The following is a 16,921-nucleotide window of genomic DNA, read 5'->3' as shown; positions in this document are numbered from 1 at the left end:
GGCCCTACTTTGTAAATGCCTCGCATGCCTTCCAGATAATGAGTCAGGCGTTCGTTTGGGTTTCTTAGCGTGGGTGTCTCTCTACATAGGTCGATTTTTTTCTCATTCAAAGCATGTCCCTTCCTGAGACATTCCTGTCTCATTTATTGGGTATTTACAATGGGCTCGGGGTGTCTATGTCTGTTAAGTTTGTGCCTGTCTGGTGGCTTCTGAACCCCTGCGGGTGCTGCACAGGCATGTTGAGTGATTTGAGATCTGAGCCTTTCGAATGGAAAATCCTGTGTGTGTCGACATTCTCAAGAGCTAATGCTTGTACCAGTAACAAACTGTCCACCAGAGCATGAATTGACATTCTCTAGCAAATGCTCAGAGAGGCAGTGTTGCCTGGGTTCAAACCCCAGCACTTTGCTGCTTTTGCATGTGTGACCTTGGGCAACTTATAAAACTTCTTCAGGCCTCAGTTTTCTCACCTGTACAATGAGGGTGATAATGGTACCTACATCACTGAGCTCCTTGGAAGATGAAAAGCTAATTTTTAAAAATTCTTAGAACAGTGCTACTGAAGTGACCGCTGAGGCTTCCCCCGCTCAGCTAGTTTCCACCCTAGCAGCCTGCCAAACCCGGGTTTCTAACTGGCCTGACAGTGCTGCCCCAACCTCGGTTTGAATTTGGCGCCAAAATCCCGCGCATGCGCAAACCGGTCGGAGCACGCGCAGAACCGGAGCGCCGGTGGATTGGAACTTGACCGCGACCTGAACTTCACCCTGAGAGGAAGAAGTTCTCTAGCACACAGCTCTGGCGAAGCCAGTTTGCAAAGTGAAAATTCCTTTCCTTTGCAAATGACTCAGCACCTGGATCTCCACATATGGGCATGGGAGGGACCGGGGTGTCGAATTTTGGGCGCCAATCCTGTCCCCTGGGGACTGGAAGGAATAAAAGATCCAAAGTTCCCTGGGGCTGGAAGCGTGTGGTCCTTCGACTGCTAAGCCCCACATTGCTCCTTGTTTGCGCAAACAATAAGTTTCCACTTTCTGTTTCCCTTGGTGTGGCGTCGGTCTTATTTAGATGGGCTAATAAGACAGGTCAAGAACCCTTGTTGGTTATACTACCATGCAGTAAGTGCTACATATGAATGACGTTCTTGTGGGTTATAGAAATGAAAATTGGAAACATCCTTTCTCTCACTTGAGGGATGTGCTTCTCCTTAGCACACATAGATATCCCTAGGCCCACTGTAAATATTCAATAAATGTTGGCTTTAACATCATAATTGCTTGGGGAACTTTTTTAAAAATTCAGGTTCTAGGCACCCTCCCCAGAGTTATGGGAGCAAAGAATCTAGGTGTGGGGCTTGAGAATTTTTTTTTTTTGAAGCTCCTTGTGTGATTCTGATGATTAGTCAAGTTTAGGGACAAGTGATATAATCTTCTTATATTTGAATATCTTCACTGTTGTAGAATTCATCACCTCCTAAAACTCCTCATTCCACATAGTTATTTATATTGAGGTAAAACCTGTTTTCCTCCAGCTCCTTCTTCTACCCCCTTGAGGCTACACAGAACATTTCAAATCTCTCTCTTCCGTATGACAGCCCTTCGGTATTTGCAGACAGCTGTCATGTCCCTTTTGAGCGTGATCTTCTTTTGGACAAAATAGCCACTTTCTCTTATGGCTCTTAAAAAGTATGGAAGACCCTGATGCATGCCACAACATGGATGAATCTTGACATCATGCTGAAGGAAATAAGTCAGTCACAAAAGGACAAATACTGTATGGTCTCAGTTACATGAAATAAGCAAATATATAGAAACTAAAGATTAGTAGTGGTTACCAGGAGTGGGAGAGAGAGGGAAAGGGGAATTTTTGTTTGGGGGGCATTGAGTTTGTGTTAATGGTGTGAGCATAGTTTGGAAAAGGATAGTAATAATCATTGCACAACATGAAGAATCTAATCAACGTCACTGAACTACACATATAGAAATTGCCCAGGAAAAAAAAAAAAAATGAAAGAACGGACTCTTTTAATTTGATCTCTAAGAAGATTGAGCTATAAGATTCCCCAGTTATCCTTTGACACTTAAAAAGCCAGAAAATGAGGGTGCTGAGGCTCTGGAATAGACAAGAAATGCCGAAAGGAGATGGCTGTAAACCTACATTCCAGCAGGGGATGAAAATGCCTAGGATGAATGTGGCCTACTGCATGTGTCTTCTCATGCAGAAACCAGAGGCTCCTGCAAATACCTTGATGTATTCAGCACACGAAGAAGAATCTTGCCTTCAAATTTCAATGAAACTCATCTAGGTGTTGATTATATGGGTGTATACATAGCTAAAAATTCATTGTGATTCATTCAAATTTGTGCATCTTACTGTATTTAATACTCCAATAAAGGTAACAACAACAACAAAAAAGCTGGGGCAAATTTTAGAGACAGCAACAAATGTTCTCAAAAGAATTCATTTGCTCAAGGACACATTTTAGATTTATTTAGTTCCTTCTTGATTCACATTCTCAGTTTTCCCACTATGGCCTAGAATGCCTAGGTGGAGTTCCAATTACTTGTACAAATTGTAGGTGTAAGATATGGTGTTGGATGTGAAATCAACCATCAGCTGAGAAATTCTGAACAAGGATTTAGGAATTTTAGGCCCCTCTACTTCTCTAGTAGATTTTTTTTTTTCCATACAGCATTATAAGGGAAGCCCAAATTGGTGTTTAATAGTGCATTCCGAGGTTTAGTCTCAAGAGGCAGAAGAATTGGAAATGACTGAGACATGGTATATACCTGTGCCATTTTGCTTGAGAAACACCTCAGGTTTTTTATGCCGTTCCTAGAACCATGTAGACATGAAAACATCCACCAAATCATAGCTTTAAGAGGATAATTCAATTCCTCATTGTCAACAAGAAAAGGGAATTCTGGAATTTCTCTAAGGCAATTGAATGACTTCACCATACCTGATCACAAATATTATGATTTTTGTCATGTTTAGAAAGGAATTATAGAATTTCTGTCAGTATGCTGGATACTGTATGAGTTTTGGATAGTACTAATTCAAGATCACTTATCCCAAACTAGTCTTTCCCCAAATTAATAAACTGAGGGTTTGAAAGAGTAAATGTCTTGGCCAAGGTCACACAGATAGTTTATAGCATTACCTACATCTTCTGACTTCAAGCACGGTGATCCTTGCTGCATTTAAAGCAATCTTTTCATACCTGGGCTTTCCACCAGTTGCAAATTTGCATTGGAAACAGAATCAATTGTAGTAGTGCTACAGTCCAGACAGCAGTTGTTCAGGGTGTCAGGACATGGGAAGAAGTCCAGCGAATGATGCAATATTACACTAGCAAGTGATGTCATAGCATGATTTCCTAAGCAATTTACATAAATGCAAGTTCCCAAGAAACCCTGACAAATGCCAGCCAGTGGGAATGCAGGCATGAAGAACCAATGGCAAGCAGGGAGAGGAGCATAGAGGAAACCCAGATCTCCTTGCCCATCACTGTGACAAGCTCCTCAGATGCCTCAGAAACCTAAGAAAACTCCCTATTGCTTCTCTAATCCAGTGACTTCCCTCAAGCTCCAACGAGCTTTGGTTTTCTTCTTTATCTTTCTGTTTACTTCCACTGAAATCCCAGACATAGCCCAATGATGCTGAGAGTGACTCCTGGTATGGGGAAAGCAAGTTTGCTAGTGAGACAGGCTACCCAAGGACTTTACATTCTAAAACCAGTCTGTCTTCTTCAGTATAATTTAGAATGAACCCTCTGATTTTTAGAATTAGAAGGTATAAATAAGCTTCAATTCTGGGAATATGAATCTTCTGGAAATGTCATAGAAATATATTTGTTGGGTTTGGGAATGATGCAAGAAAGAAGACAAGCAGATACCAAATACCAAGACTTCAGTTTTCTTTTGATCCAAAATAGTGAAATATGTACTAATAAGGAAGTTTTCCTAACATATGTGCGTGGGGGAGGGGATCTGGTATGTCACCCTGGAACTGGTTGGCAATGGAAGTTCATGAAAATATCAGACCAAACTCAGAAGAAACTGATAAGACTGTGTTGAGAAATAAGGAACTATCTCAGCATGCCAGGCCAGGTCAGGGAGTCTCTCCTCCTCCTTCCTCTCCTCTGCCTTTCTCTCTCATGACCACTGAAATTCAATTTAAGCAAAGCCAAAGACCCCATCACATGCCAGAGATCAAAGCAGTTCACAACACGCTTAGGGATTTGGGATTTGAAGATTTTAGATTTTAAGATTTTATCAACTGCAGAAGCTGCCTAGAGTGCCAAGAAATCTCATTCTCATGAAGCTTCTACCAAAAACAATCAACAAAATGCAACCCCTTCATCCCATACAGCATCAGTCTTACTGGGAACAGAGTCTGGACACCTGCACATTCTCAGCAACAGTCTGAACTATTCCTCTTTCCCCATCACTGCCTCCTTCTCCCCCAAACACCCACCAAAACATCAGAAACTAAATTATTTGGAGCTATTGAGAGGAATTTGTAAATACCTTCTAGGCAGCAGGTCCTCCACAGCCCGGAATGGGTCATTACTTCTTCATTCTTCCTGCTGGTTTCATTATCACTTGTAGATTTAGTCCTGCACACACCTCTGGAATATAACCAGTAGTCAGTGCCCACTGCAATGGTCATTAAACTAAAAGCTGCAAAGGCTCCCACAGTAGTGATCAACATCTGGATACCTCTGTCACACATCCTCATAATTCTTCATGGTACTCTGGACGGCTGGGAGTTGGAGGGGGAGGGTCAGTGACAGACGGGAAAATCACTCTGCAGCTGTGTAACCTAGTGCAGGCTCTTCCAACAATTCGGGTCTCCTTTTGTCAGTATCCAGGGGGACTTTGGGAGAGCTGGGATTTCCTGTCTGGAGCTTGCTCCAGTTCCCTGGGTTGCCTATGGCCCTCGGAAGGGTGCAGGCTTCAGAGGGTTGGTCCACATCGCTGCTGCCTTCTGTGTATCCCTCGGTTCCTTTCATTCCTCACGAGATTGGTAAGGATGAGGGTATATGCAGGGCATGGCTCCGGTGCCTGCAGCTGCCAGCTCGGTTTGAGATGCGCCTGGCTCCTCACAGCCCCGGGAGAGTCAAGGCAAAGAAATCCAGAGAGGTCTGTGTGTGTGTGCGTGCGTGCGTGTGTGTGCGAGCGCGTGTGCTGGGGGTGAGGGCGGATGGCAAAAAATAGCACTGCTGGGAGGCGAGTCGCTGAGAAGAGTGTTCACCGCTTCCCCAGCCTCCCAGGAAAGCTCTCTGCCTGCTCCCGACACCCCCGCTCAAACTGGAGAAAAGACAAGAGTCCTGGGGCGGGGGCCGAGTGGTTTCATCGGAGGGCAAAGGTCTGCGGTGCTGAAAGGACAGCTCCCCGCCTGTTGCCCCGCCTCCGCCTTCCTAACGCCCAGGCTTTAAGGTCTGTGGTGCTGAAGGGACAGCTCCGCTAACGCTGCTGCACCCCCTCCTTTCTAGCGCCGGGGCTGAAGACCCGGAGTGTTGAAGGGGCTGTCCACCCCCTTCCCCTCGGCGATTCCCAGGCTAGCCAGTCGGCTCGGCTCTGCCCAGTCAAGCCCACGCTCCGCGCAAAGTTTCGGGAGCCCAGGGTAGTCAGCGCCCGGGCTCCTTGGCGCTGCAGCACGACTCTGTCCCTCCGCTCCGGGAAGGGTTAAGGAAAGGGGAAGGGGAAAGAAGCCCACAGCGCACTCTGGCTCGCTCTCAGCTCCCACCCAAAGCGGCTTCTCCCCCAACCAATGAGCCAGGCAACTTTGCCTTTTGCTGCGGGCACCTCTGGAGCCCACTGGGGGAGAGAGAAGACCCAAAAGACCGAGTCTTCTTAAAGGGACCAGCTGATCCGGGCGACAGTTTCATGGCTCACTTGGGCGGGCAAAAAGTGTTGTCACATCTGTGTATAGTCTGTCTCAATTTGGTTCCCCAGAAAACAAACCAATATGTCTACCCTCCTTTCTCTGGAGCTGTGGTTTACACCGGAGACAACGTGCTCAGATTAGACCCGGAACTGTTCATATACATATGATCACGTATTCCTAAAAGACCAAAAGAGCCAAATGTACATAGACTTTGTTGTACACCTCACAGGGACTTTGGGCAGAATGTGTGAGATTTTGGTCTGTGAATATGCTGTTATATATTTTAACACCCCTGAGTTTGAGGGGGTGATGGATTCAAGGTGGAGGAGTCACTGAGAATGTCAGGTTCTTTCCAAAAGTCCCTGGGATGCTCCTTTGTAAATATTCTTGTCTAAGTCAGATCATGAGGCAGGGGAACTTAGGTCTGCTCTCCTTATTAGTCCAAAATGCAAATGAGATTGCACACCTGAAAGCTAATGAGACTCTCCTTTGGAAAGGCCCAATATTGCAAAAGATCAGCATTGAACTAGCTTTTTATTACTATCTGTTCTTGTTTATGGAGTCCCTGGGTGGTGCAAATGGCTAATGTGCTTGCCTGCTCACCAAAAGGTTAGAGGTTTGAGTCTGCCCAGAAGTGCCTTGAAAGAAAGGCCTGGCAATCTACTTTTGAAAAATCAGTCTTTGAAGACCCTATAGAGCACAGCTCTACTCTGACGCACATGGGGTCACCATGAATTGGGGTGGACTTGATGGCAACTGGAACTGGAATTCTGGCTTATACCTGGGTACACACTAAGTTGACTAAGAGTTGCCTTTACTATTATTTATTATTATTTTTCCCTGTGGCATGATGCGACTGATGACAAGTGGTCAGGAATTTGGAAGCGAAGCTGTTTGAGTTGTTTCTACAGTCTCTGATGTGGCCACAACCAACTGTAATGTTCGAATGTTATTGAGCCAGGAAAAACATGTAATAGGAGATAATCATGGACACACGTACTCCCATGGTGCCATCTCTGAAAGCTTCTATTCAGAAGACTGAGAAGTGGAAACATATGGACGAGTTGTCAAGTACAACTCACAACCTCTAGGTAACTTTGTGACTTTTATTTCGGCATTAAGGTCACTGAAAGACTTGGTTCTTGGCGCTAGATACACATGCAAGGTCATGCATAGGCTTGACTGTGTAGTTCCCCTATAAGTTTGTTTGAATGTAGACCTGTGCTATGCTCAATTTAGTTATGAGTTCTGAATGCCTGGGGTTTTGTTGTGGAAGTAAAGCAGGTATGTAAACACAGGTATGTTGTGGGCCATATGAAGGTGTTTGTTGCAAATACATAGCTGAGTGCATGTTGGTGTGTGTGTGTGCACCTGTGTGTAGGCATAGTGTAGGCTTGAATATGTAGGTGTGTCAGCATATGTGCATTTAGTCGCATCTACACGTACCATGGTTCACAAATGCCGATTTGTGGGCAGGAAATAGAAATACCGAAAATTTACCAAATATTCAAAATAAGATAGACAAAAGACCACAGCTAGCCACGCCCTAAGAAAATGACAGGAAATAATGGGCAAATGTGTACAAGACCTTCAACAAGTTACTTAGTGTTTTTCCTAAAAGGAAAAATTGCCTTTCGATAAGATGTTCTGTCCTCACTCCTCTTTTTTTTTTTTTTTTTTTTTTAGGAAAAAGCCATGTGTAACATGGAGGTGAAGTTGATCTCTCTGGGGGTAGTTTTTTAATTAGTGGAATTTTCCCTTCCCACTCTCAGAAACTTAAATAAAAGAAATAATTAATAGTGACCAAAATAGCCATCTCAGGATCTGCTTGGTTTTCCCCTTAATCAAACAGGGGTAAAAAGGACTTCTCTCAAAGCAGGGCCACGTTGACGAAAACTCAATGTGCTTTGAACTTAGAGTATCCCCCCCTCATCACTCCATTCACCAGATCCTCAGTAAAACAAGAGCAGCTCCATCCCCACCCCCTCAGCTCTGTCAGAAAAGCCCAGAGAGACGGGGTGTGGTGCCCAGGAGGTCCAGCAGAAAGAATCAGGCATTCAGGTGGGACAGTGGGGGAAGGGGTCAGGAGTTTGGTAGGTGAATGTGACAGTGCTGGGTTGGGATGAGGGCAATTAATCAGAAGAAGAGAAAGGCACACATGTTGCAAGAATAGAGCTTTATACTGAGTCTTTGACTTGGTGAGGCAGGCTCATTGTGTGTGATTCCTGCCCAGGACCAATGCCGATCACAGAGTGTGGGAAGTCCTGAACCTGCATTTGGAGCAAGTCAGAACACCTGACTGGAGTGGGAGTGAGGGGACAGGGAGGCCGTCAATTAGTTCCCGATGATGCCTCCCCACTTACTAGGGGGTGACCTCATCCTTTCATTCAATCGAATATGTGGGTGTGTGTACTTGGGTGCGTAGAATTTGCTTCAAAGCCTAAATACTATTGCTCATTTGCACCACTAGAGGGCTCTTCTACCAGATCATTCAGGGACCCAAGAGATTCAAAGCACTATCACTCCTTAGTGATGGAGTCAGACTTGTCCTCTGTGTTTGCTGATGACCCTTTCTGATCCTATTCATCTGGCAGGAGATTGGAAGCATTCAGGAAGCTGGAAGCTGACATTTGATTCTCTTATGAAGGCTGCTCCCTCCCCCTCCATTGAACTCTTAGCTAGTACTGTGGCTGACACATTGTATCTGTGTGTGCTTTCTCCCATTCATTCTCTAATACATCAGAGCTTTCCTCACGTCAGAAGGGTCAGTGCCCCCTTGAAAGTGGTTGTGTCATTTACTGTGTCATGTACTGACGGCTGATTCAATTCAATACATGCTTCTTGAGTACCTGCTATGTGCAAGGCAGCCTGCTCAGCACTTTGAAAGATACAAAGGTGTGGTTTCCATGTGCAAGGATCACATAGTAGAGTATGGAGTATTTTATTAGATAGTGCATTTTGGCTGTAAGCAGCAGAAACTCAGTGAAGCTAGCTTAAGAAAAGGGGAGATTTGGTATAAAGACATGGGAGTGTTTCAAGGACCCTAAAGGCAAAGATACAATCAGGCCTCAATAAGGAGCTGGAATCAGGAAATAAAAACTGTTAGGAGTCTTGGGAGCCATTCCATTTTTCATCTCAGCTCCTTTTAATTTATTTTTAATTTAAATTTTTGTTGCCTTCGCTACTCTACAGTCTGCAAGATCAAAGCTAGATTTTAAGTTCTTATGTCATCTATATTCAAGAAACCAACCCAGATCAAAGTGGGCAGTTTTAGTCCCAATTCAAAATTTCTGAGAGATGATCTGATTGGCTGAGCTTGGGTCATGTGCTACCAGGACCACCCCCTGTGAGTTGGGGAAGGAAAGACAGTTTTCTCAGGGAAGGAGGAATTTCTGTGACACTTCTGAAGATTCTATTATAGTTCACATGGTTCACCTTCAGAGCCACTCCAGTGATGCTTATGTACTCAGAAGTAAAAGATGCTCATGAATGAGAAGACAACATGGTAGGCTTTGTTGCTCAGAATATATTGGAGCCTTCTGCTAGAAGTGGGACTGGGCTGGGTGTCAATGGTATAGAACCAGCCTCACCTGTTGTCTATGCCCTTCTTCCAAAGGAGGAGGCTGGGGCATAGGTTAAAAGAGAAAAGCTCTTCAGGGCACCCATATTGTTGTAAGTCAAGGAGATTATGAAAACCAAGCACACATGGACCAGTACCATAGTCCCTGCCATCTTGAAATTCAACCTGATGTTTGCGCTATGGTCTACTTATTAGTTTTCTACTTTCAGATTCAACCAACAGAAAAAAACAAAACAAAACGTGGTTGTAGAACACATGCTCACATCATCATTTAACCCTAAGCCTTACAAACCTTTTTTGATTCCCTAAAACCCCCTATGCTCTCTCTTGCATCCAGGTACTTGCAAATTAGGTTCTTAGCATCCAGAACAGTGATATAAGTTGGGTGGTGGAAAGAAGTTAGGAAAGGTGAAGGTGCAACACCCTGACATTTCAAAGATAACAACCAAGAGATATTGTCTATAGTTGATAGAGAGAGAACTAGAAGTTTGAGCACATTACTGAAAGTTACAAAGACAACTAGTAAAGGAAATAAAACTATTCTACAAGTGTATTTGGAGAAAAAGAGATCAGAGACTGGACTGAAATGAGTTAAACTTAGACAGAAATGAATAACTGTGTTACCCTTGGGGAGAAGAACTGGGGTAGGACAAGGACAGCTGTTTTTCGTTATCATCCTTTCTATAATATTTGATGTTTAAAAATTGTGTGCACATATATGTTGATAAATGTTTAAAGTTAATTAAAAAAATAAATGAAAACAGTAAGATGCATGCCACCTGTCCATCCATCCCACCAAACCCTTCCTGCTTCATCACTGCAGAAGTGCCAGGTGTTTCCTGTGATTCATCCATTTATTCCTGGTGCTTGAAATGCTCATTCCTCATTCATTTTTCTATAAAAATGTTTATTTTTAAAATAATTTCAAATTTACGTCAAAGTTGCTGCCACCAGACATTCTCATGGTTTAATCCCTCACTTCATTCCTATCTCAGCTCAAATGTGACCTCCTCAGAAAATCCTTCTTTAGGGGTAAGACAGTACAACTTGTACAAGGCAAGGTCATGGAAGCTCCATAGCCACATCCAAACTCCCTGAGGGATGGAATTGCTGGGCTGAGGTCTGTAGGGACAATGGTCTTGGGGAACATCCAGCTCATTGGCAGAATATAGTTTATAAAGAAAATGTTCTACATTTTACTCTGTTGAGTAGTGTCTGGGGTCTTAAAACCCTGTAAGCAGCCATCTACGGTACTCCACTAGTCTCACCCCTTTGGGAGCAAGTAAGAATAAAGAGAACTAAAGATATGAGGGAAAGATTAGTCCAAAGGACTAATGGACCACATCTACCACGGCCTCCACCAGACTGAGTCCAGTACAACTAGATGGTGTCTGGCTACCACTACCGATTGCTCTGACAGGGATCACAATAGAGGGTCCCAGACAGAGCTGAAGAAAATGTTGAACAAAATTCTTACTTAAAAAGAAAGACCAGTCTTGCTGGCCTGACAGAAATGGAGAAACCCTGAGAGCATGGCCCCTAGACACCCTCTCAGCTCTCTAATGAAGTCACTCCTAAGTTTCACCCTTCAGCCAAAGATTAGACAGGCCCATAAAAAAAAAAAAAAAAGAAAAGAAAATCCTTCTTTAACAGTTCTGTCTAAAATAACATCCCATACTTCTCTCTACCCTCTCCCTCTGCTGTTTTTCTTCATAGCACTTATCAATACCTGACATTATAACATGGAGATGTGCACATAAGTACATATATGTATGTATACATGTGTTTGTGTTTGTTGCCATCTTCCCAACTACAGCAAAAGAATGCCATGAGGACAGGTGCTTTGCCTTGCTCACAACTAAATTAAAAGCCCCTTAACAGCGCCAAGTCCCTGGATGGTGAAAACAGTTGAGCACTCAGCTAATAACAAAAAGGGTGAGGGTTCAAATCCACTCTGAGGGACCTCAGAAGAAAGGCTTGGTGATCTACTTCCACAATGTCACAGCCATTGAAAAATCTATGGAGCACAATTCTAATAAGACACACGTGTGGTCGCCATGAGTCCGAATTGACTCAATGGCAACTGGTTTTGTTTTGTTTTAGAAAAATGCCCAGGAATAACAGTAAACACTCAATTAGCATTTGTTTAATCAATAAACAAGGAATTGTATTAATTGTTAAGTTTCATAGACTGTGATGGGCACTGGTGAGGCAATAATAAGCAAGAAAGACATTGCTTTTTATCTCCAGGGACTCACAGTTTACGGAAGAGGACAGAGATAATTGAAGGGCAAGAACAATCATAGTAGATGCTACTGGTACTCTACCCAGATCGCCTTTCCTGGGTTGGACTATGTAACTCCCTCCCCCTGGTCACTGTTGCCTTTTTCTTGGGAGAATTGCCCTCAGCTGACTTGACAGCAGTGGGATAGGAGCTACCACTCCAAAAAAATTACCCTCCCCCACTCCCCACGATCAGCCTGCAGTCGATGACGTGCCAATGCAGGGGTGCAAAAGGCTGTCCTCTTGTCAGAGGAAAGGACAACTCTGGGGTGTAACTTATGCTCCAGTGTCCCCATGGATCAGGTCAAGGCTACATGTTACCTGAGACTACATCCTTGCTTGACTTTTTTCCCTTCCTCTGTAATCCTCGAACTTTAGCATGCATCAGAATCACCTGGAGAGCTTGTTAAAAGGCAGACTACTGGGCCTCATCCTCAGAGTTTCTATTTTCATTTCTATCAAGTTCCCAAGTGAGGCTAATGCAGCTGCTCTGGGGAACCACACTTTGAGAAACACAGCCTTTCCTTATCCTGTTTCCCATAATCCCTTATGGCTTTGTCCTAAAGATCACTCCTTCAATAAATCACATACATCTGAACTCTTGCCTCAGGCTCTGCTACTTGAGAACCCTACCTAAGACAGCAAAAAGGACTGGTAAATGCTACGATAGGGCAAGTGCAGGTCAGGGGGATTTAATATCCTTGTGGGTCATCAACGAGGCTTCTCAGAGGAAGTTCCATTTAAGCTGAACCCGTAAGCATGAATAAGGTGCCAGGTGAAGATCAGGAGACTCTGTGTTCCAGGCAGATGGACTAGCATTTCCAAAGCCCTGGTCTACGTTGAGTCTGAGGGAATGAAAGAAGCATAGTACGGCCGGGATGTGAAGTGTACAGTGGGGTTAGTATGACAGACTCTCCACACTCGAATATTATGTCCAGATAAGATATTTGGCCATGGACATTCTCACACTAAATTAACCAGAAAATATTTGTGGCTTACTAACATTTTGGGCACCACCCATCTGTCAATTTGTCATACTATGGTGGCTTGTGTGCTGCCATGATGCTGGAAGCTATGCCACCAGTATTTCAAATTTCACCCAGGGTAGATGGATTTCAGTGGAGCTTCCAAACTAAAGCTACAAAGAAAAGCCTAGTGATCTAAAAATCATCCAGTGAAAAAGTTAACAGATCACAACCAAATATTGTTCGATATAGTACTGGAAGATGAATTCCCTAGGTTGGAAGGCACTACACAATAGCTATCACAATGGACTAAAACATACCACGATCATGAAGATAGCACAGGGCCAGGCAATGTTTTGTTCTTATACATAATGTTGCTGTTGGGTGACAACCCAGCTGCACCTGAACCCGAGGTTAGCTGCATCTCCAAGAGACCGAAGAAAGACTCCGGAACCAGCAATCATGACATATGTATGGTTTATTTGGGAAGCTTACTTACAGGACCATGGCCCAGGGTGGTGGCTGGACCGGTTTAGTGCTCCGCAGCCACCTAGCAAGGGACACAATCTTATATGCCATTCCAACTGGGACCAAAGCTCATTGTTTTTTTCCCACATCCTTGGGCAGTCAGTGTTCCCAGGGACTTCATGTCTAGGCCCAGATGTATTCCTTCCTGTTGCTAAGGCATTCCTCAGCCTTGCCTGCTGGCCCAGTCATGCCACTCCCAGTTTTGTGCCTTAGCCTGGAGTCCATCCCGAAATCATCGCCAGCATGCTTGAGGGAAGAGCAAAGCTGATTCCATTAGGAGGGAGTGCGTATAGCTGAATAGCATGACCCTACAGCTGCCATGATTTGGAGCTGACTCAAATGGCAACTAACAACCACTACCACCTTTTGAAGGAAATACATTGCTAAATAATTCCCGAGCTTGATATGTTGTGACTTGAACAGTTAAGCCCCTAAAAAATCCTTGATCCCAACAGGAAGCTCCTCCTCTCCAGCTCTACCTCAGATAAGACCAGAGAGAGAGATGGACAAAGAAGAACTTTTCAGCGGGCATGTAGAGGGATGATAGAAAGTAGTGGATAAGGGAGCTCCTCCCTGAAAAGAGAACAGGCTGCCTAACCAGTAAACTTCTTTCATTCTCGTTAAAAAGAAATCTTGTTATTCCTACTCAGTTGGATCTGATCATTTTTACGGACCTGAGGCTTCTGTGTGTACGTCAGACCTACTTTTCAAAATAAGAGCTCTTATTGATTACCTGGTTCCTTTACACTCCTGAATATTGAGTGTGTTGGTAGCGAGTGCATTGTATTTTAATTTAGACTGTGAGAAGAAACACCGAAACCTGTTTAAGAAGATGCACATTATCCAGAAATCCTACATTTTGAATGGATGGGACTTTGGGGTTGTCTCTTTTATGAAAGGATGGATATGTTCTATGTGTGGCAAGTGTGACGTATATGGATGTTTGCCAGAAAAAGGGTGGACCGTTGCAGAGACTTCTAGTTGCTCACCCAAAAGCCTTTCTTCATAAGTGCCTAGTTGTGGTTGTGGATGTTCTTTGTCTAGCTGAAAGGAAATCATATTCCTCTCTTTCTTGAAGAGAGGGGTGGCGTGTAACAAAACCCTGGCCAATAAAATGAAATAAAGAGATGTTCTGTGGGTTTCTGTATAATCTCCTTCAAGGAGATTAGTGGTTAGACTTCGCTAGTACATGTCCATTGCCTTTTGCCCTTCTCTTTGCTCCTGCCTAGAACTAGGACTCAATGCTGGAGGTCGTTCAACCAATGAAAGGCAACAAGCATATGTTTAAGATGGATGAAAAAATAAAATAGAAGAAGCGTGGGTCCTTATTAGCACTGTGGAGCCACCATCTGAGGCCAGCACTACTTTCCTCCCAAATTCTTATTTCATGGCAAAAATAGACTCCTCAATTTATTTATTTCACACATTTTTGAGTTTAGAAGATGAGCACAAATTCCTATATGATACATATGATGAGAAATGAAATTACAGAAGTAGCCTGTTGATCATAAATCTTCTAGTCACAGTTGCCAGAAACCTAATTCAAAGTGCATAAAACAAATAAATCAATGCATGTAGCTTAAAAGCCCAAAGGGAGGTGTACTCAGGCTCAACTGGATCCAGGGCCTCCAGCAACCATGTCAGGCATCTGCCTCTCACCATCTCAGCCCTGCCTCCTCTTCACCGGTTCCATTCTCAGCCTGGCTTTCTTCCCAAGTACCATGAGCTCCTGGCTTGCATTCTACCAGCTGAGAAAACCCAGCAGAAAGACTCCGGATAGAAGGTAGAAAAAAAACAAAACAGGTTTTCACTGTGCACTGCAGATATGTAGATGCCAGATCACGTGAGGCTTTTAGCCATGTTAGAGCAGTCAACAAATATTAAGACCCACTTATGTATCAGGCAGAGTCCCTGAGTGATGCAAATGGTTAACGTGCTTGGCTTCTAACACAAAGACTGGAGGTTCAAGTCCACTGAGAGGCTCCTCGGAAGAACACTGGTGATCTACCTCTGAAAAACTAGCCATCGAAAAGCTCATGAGCACAGATCTACTCTGACACATATGGGGTTGCCATAAGTCAGATTCAACTCAATGGCAACTGGCATTTACCAGACACTGCTCTGGATATTGAAGATATAGCAGTGAGCAAGACAGATGCCCTGGTTCTAAAGATGCAGGGGAGGGAAACATTCTAAGTGAGGGAGACAGCTAATACACATGTAACCAAACAGGCAAAAAAAGGAAGTAGTGATAAATACTGTGAAGAAAATTAAAGTGAGTAATATGAGAGGCTATGACCAGTGGTGGGAGAAGGGCCGCGTTAGGTAGAATGATCAGGGCGGGCTCTCTAAGGAGATGGCTTTTTTAAAAATAATACTTTATTGTGTTTTTGGTGAAGGTTTACATGGCAGTTTAGGCTCCCATTCGACAGTTTCTACACAAGTTGTTCAGCAACGTTGGTTACCTTCTTCACAATTAGTCAACATTCTCATTTCTGTTCTGGTTGTTCCATTATCATTAATCTACTTTCCCTGCCCCCTTACATTCTCAGGAAACCCTGGTGGTGTAGTGGTTAAGAGAAATGGCTGCTAACCAAAAAGTCAGCAGTTCGAATCCACCAGGCGTTCCTTGGAAACCCTATGGAGCAGTCTGCTCTGTCCTATAGGGTCGCTATGAGTTGGAATCAACTTGACCACGACGGGTTTACAGTCTCAATCTTTGTTTTAAAGTAATTGTTGACCTTTTGGTCTTATACAGTAATTTTTTTTAAAGGGGCACCGTACTTACAGGTAGTATTTATTATTTTTTGAGCCAATTTTTTATTTTGCTACTAGGTGACCTCAGGGATTAGTTTCGGTTCAAGGTTTGAAGAGTATTTCAGGGCAATAGTCTCAGAGAGTCATCCAGTAGGTCTGGTTTTTTGGTGACTTTTTTTTAAATTGTTGTCAAAAATGTGTATAACACAACATTTGCCAATTCAGCCTTTTTTCATGTGTATAATTTAGTGATATCAATTACATTAGTCATGTTGTGAAAGCCTCACCAATAATTGTTGCCCAATTTTCCATCACCATAAACAGAACCTCACTGCTTCCTAAATAACAACTCTGGGAGGTGGCTTCTGAATTAAGAAAATTCAGTGATGGAGAAGGAGTCATCAGCCCCAAGAGGATCTAGGGGTCTAAGCAGAAGGAACAGGTTCAAAAGCCCCAGTGTGGGAAACAATGAGTCTTGTTGAAGGACAAAAAGGATAGTGTGAGAGGAATCCCGTGAATGAGAGGAAAAAGTATAAGGAATAAAGTGAGAGAGGTGGGCTGAGGCCAGATTATGCAGACCTGGAAGGCCAGAATAATGAGCTTGAGTGTATCATTTAACAATGTGAAGCTATCGCATGATTTTAAACAGGGAGTAACACAATGTGACTTGTACTTCAGAAATCTCACTCTAGCTACTGAGTGAATAATGGACTCTACAGGGGCAAGAGCGAAACCAGGAAACAAATTAGGAGGTTGCTACATTAATTCAGGTTAGAAATATTGGCATCTTGGACAAAGGTTGTTACGGAATATGACTTTTTTCTGAGGGCCATTGAAAGGTTTTAAGCAGGAAGTGGCATAATCAGGCCTGAATTTTAGTGTAAGGCTAGTAACCAGTATCTTGGCTTTGCTCTCT

The 16,921-nt window shown here is 43.6% G+C and overlaps 1 protein-coding gene across 1 annotated transcript in view; it reads right to left on the bottom strand.

The window, feature by feature from the left end:
- CACNG3 (calcium voltage-gated channel auxiliary subunit gamma 3) overlaps positions 1-4,740 on the bottom strand; it is a 111,420-nt gene extending 106,680 nt beyond the window's left edge. The window contains exon 1 of the mRNA XM_003418821.4: positions 4,530-4,740. Within this exon, the coding sequence (XP_003418869.1) occupies positions 4,530-4,740 (211 nt within the window). The remainder of the gene's footprint in view (positions 1-4,529) is intronic.
- Between the last annotated feature and the right edge of the window lie 12,181 nt (positions 4,741-16,921).

This window comes from Loxodonta africana, chromosome 12, assembly GCF_030014295.1.
Source record: "Loxodonta africana isolate mLoxAfr1 chromosome 12, mLoxAfr1.hap2, whole genome shotgun sequence".
NCBI classification, from domain to species: Eukaryota; Metazoa; Chordata; class Mammalia; order Proboscidea; family Elephantidae; genus Loxodonta; species Loxodonta africana.
The sequence above is the reverse complement of the archived record's forward strand: the minus strand, read 5'-3'. Positions and strand labels throughout refer to the sequence as shown.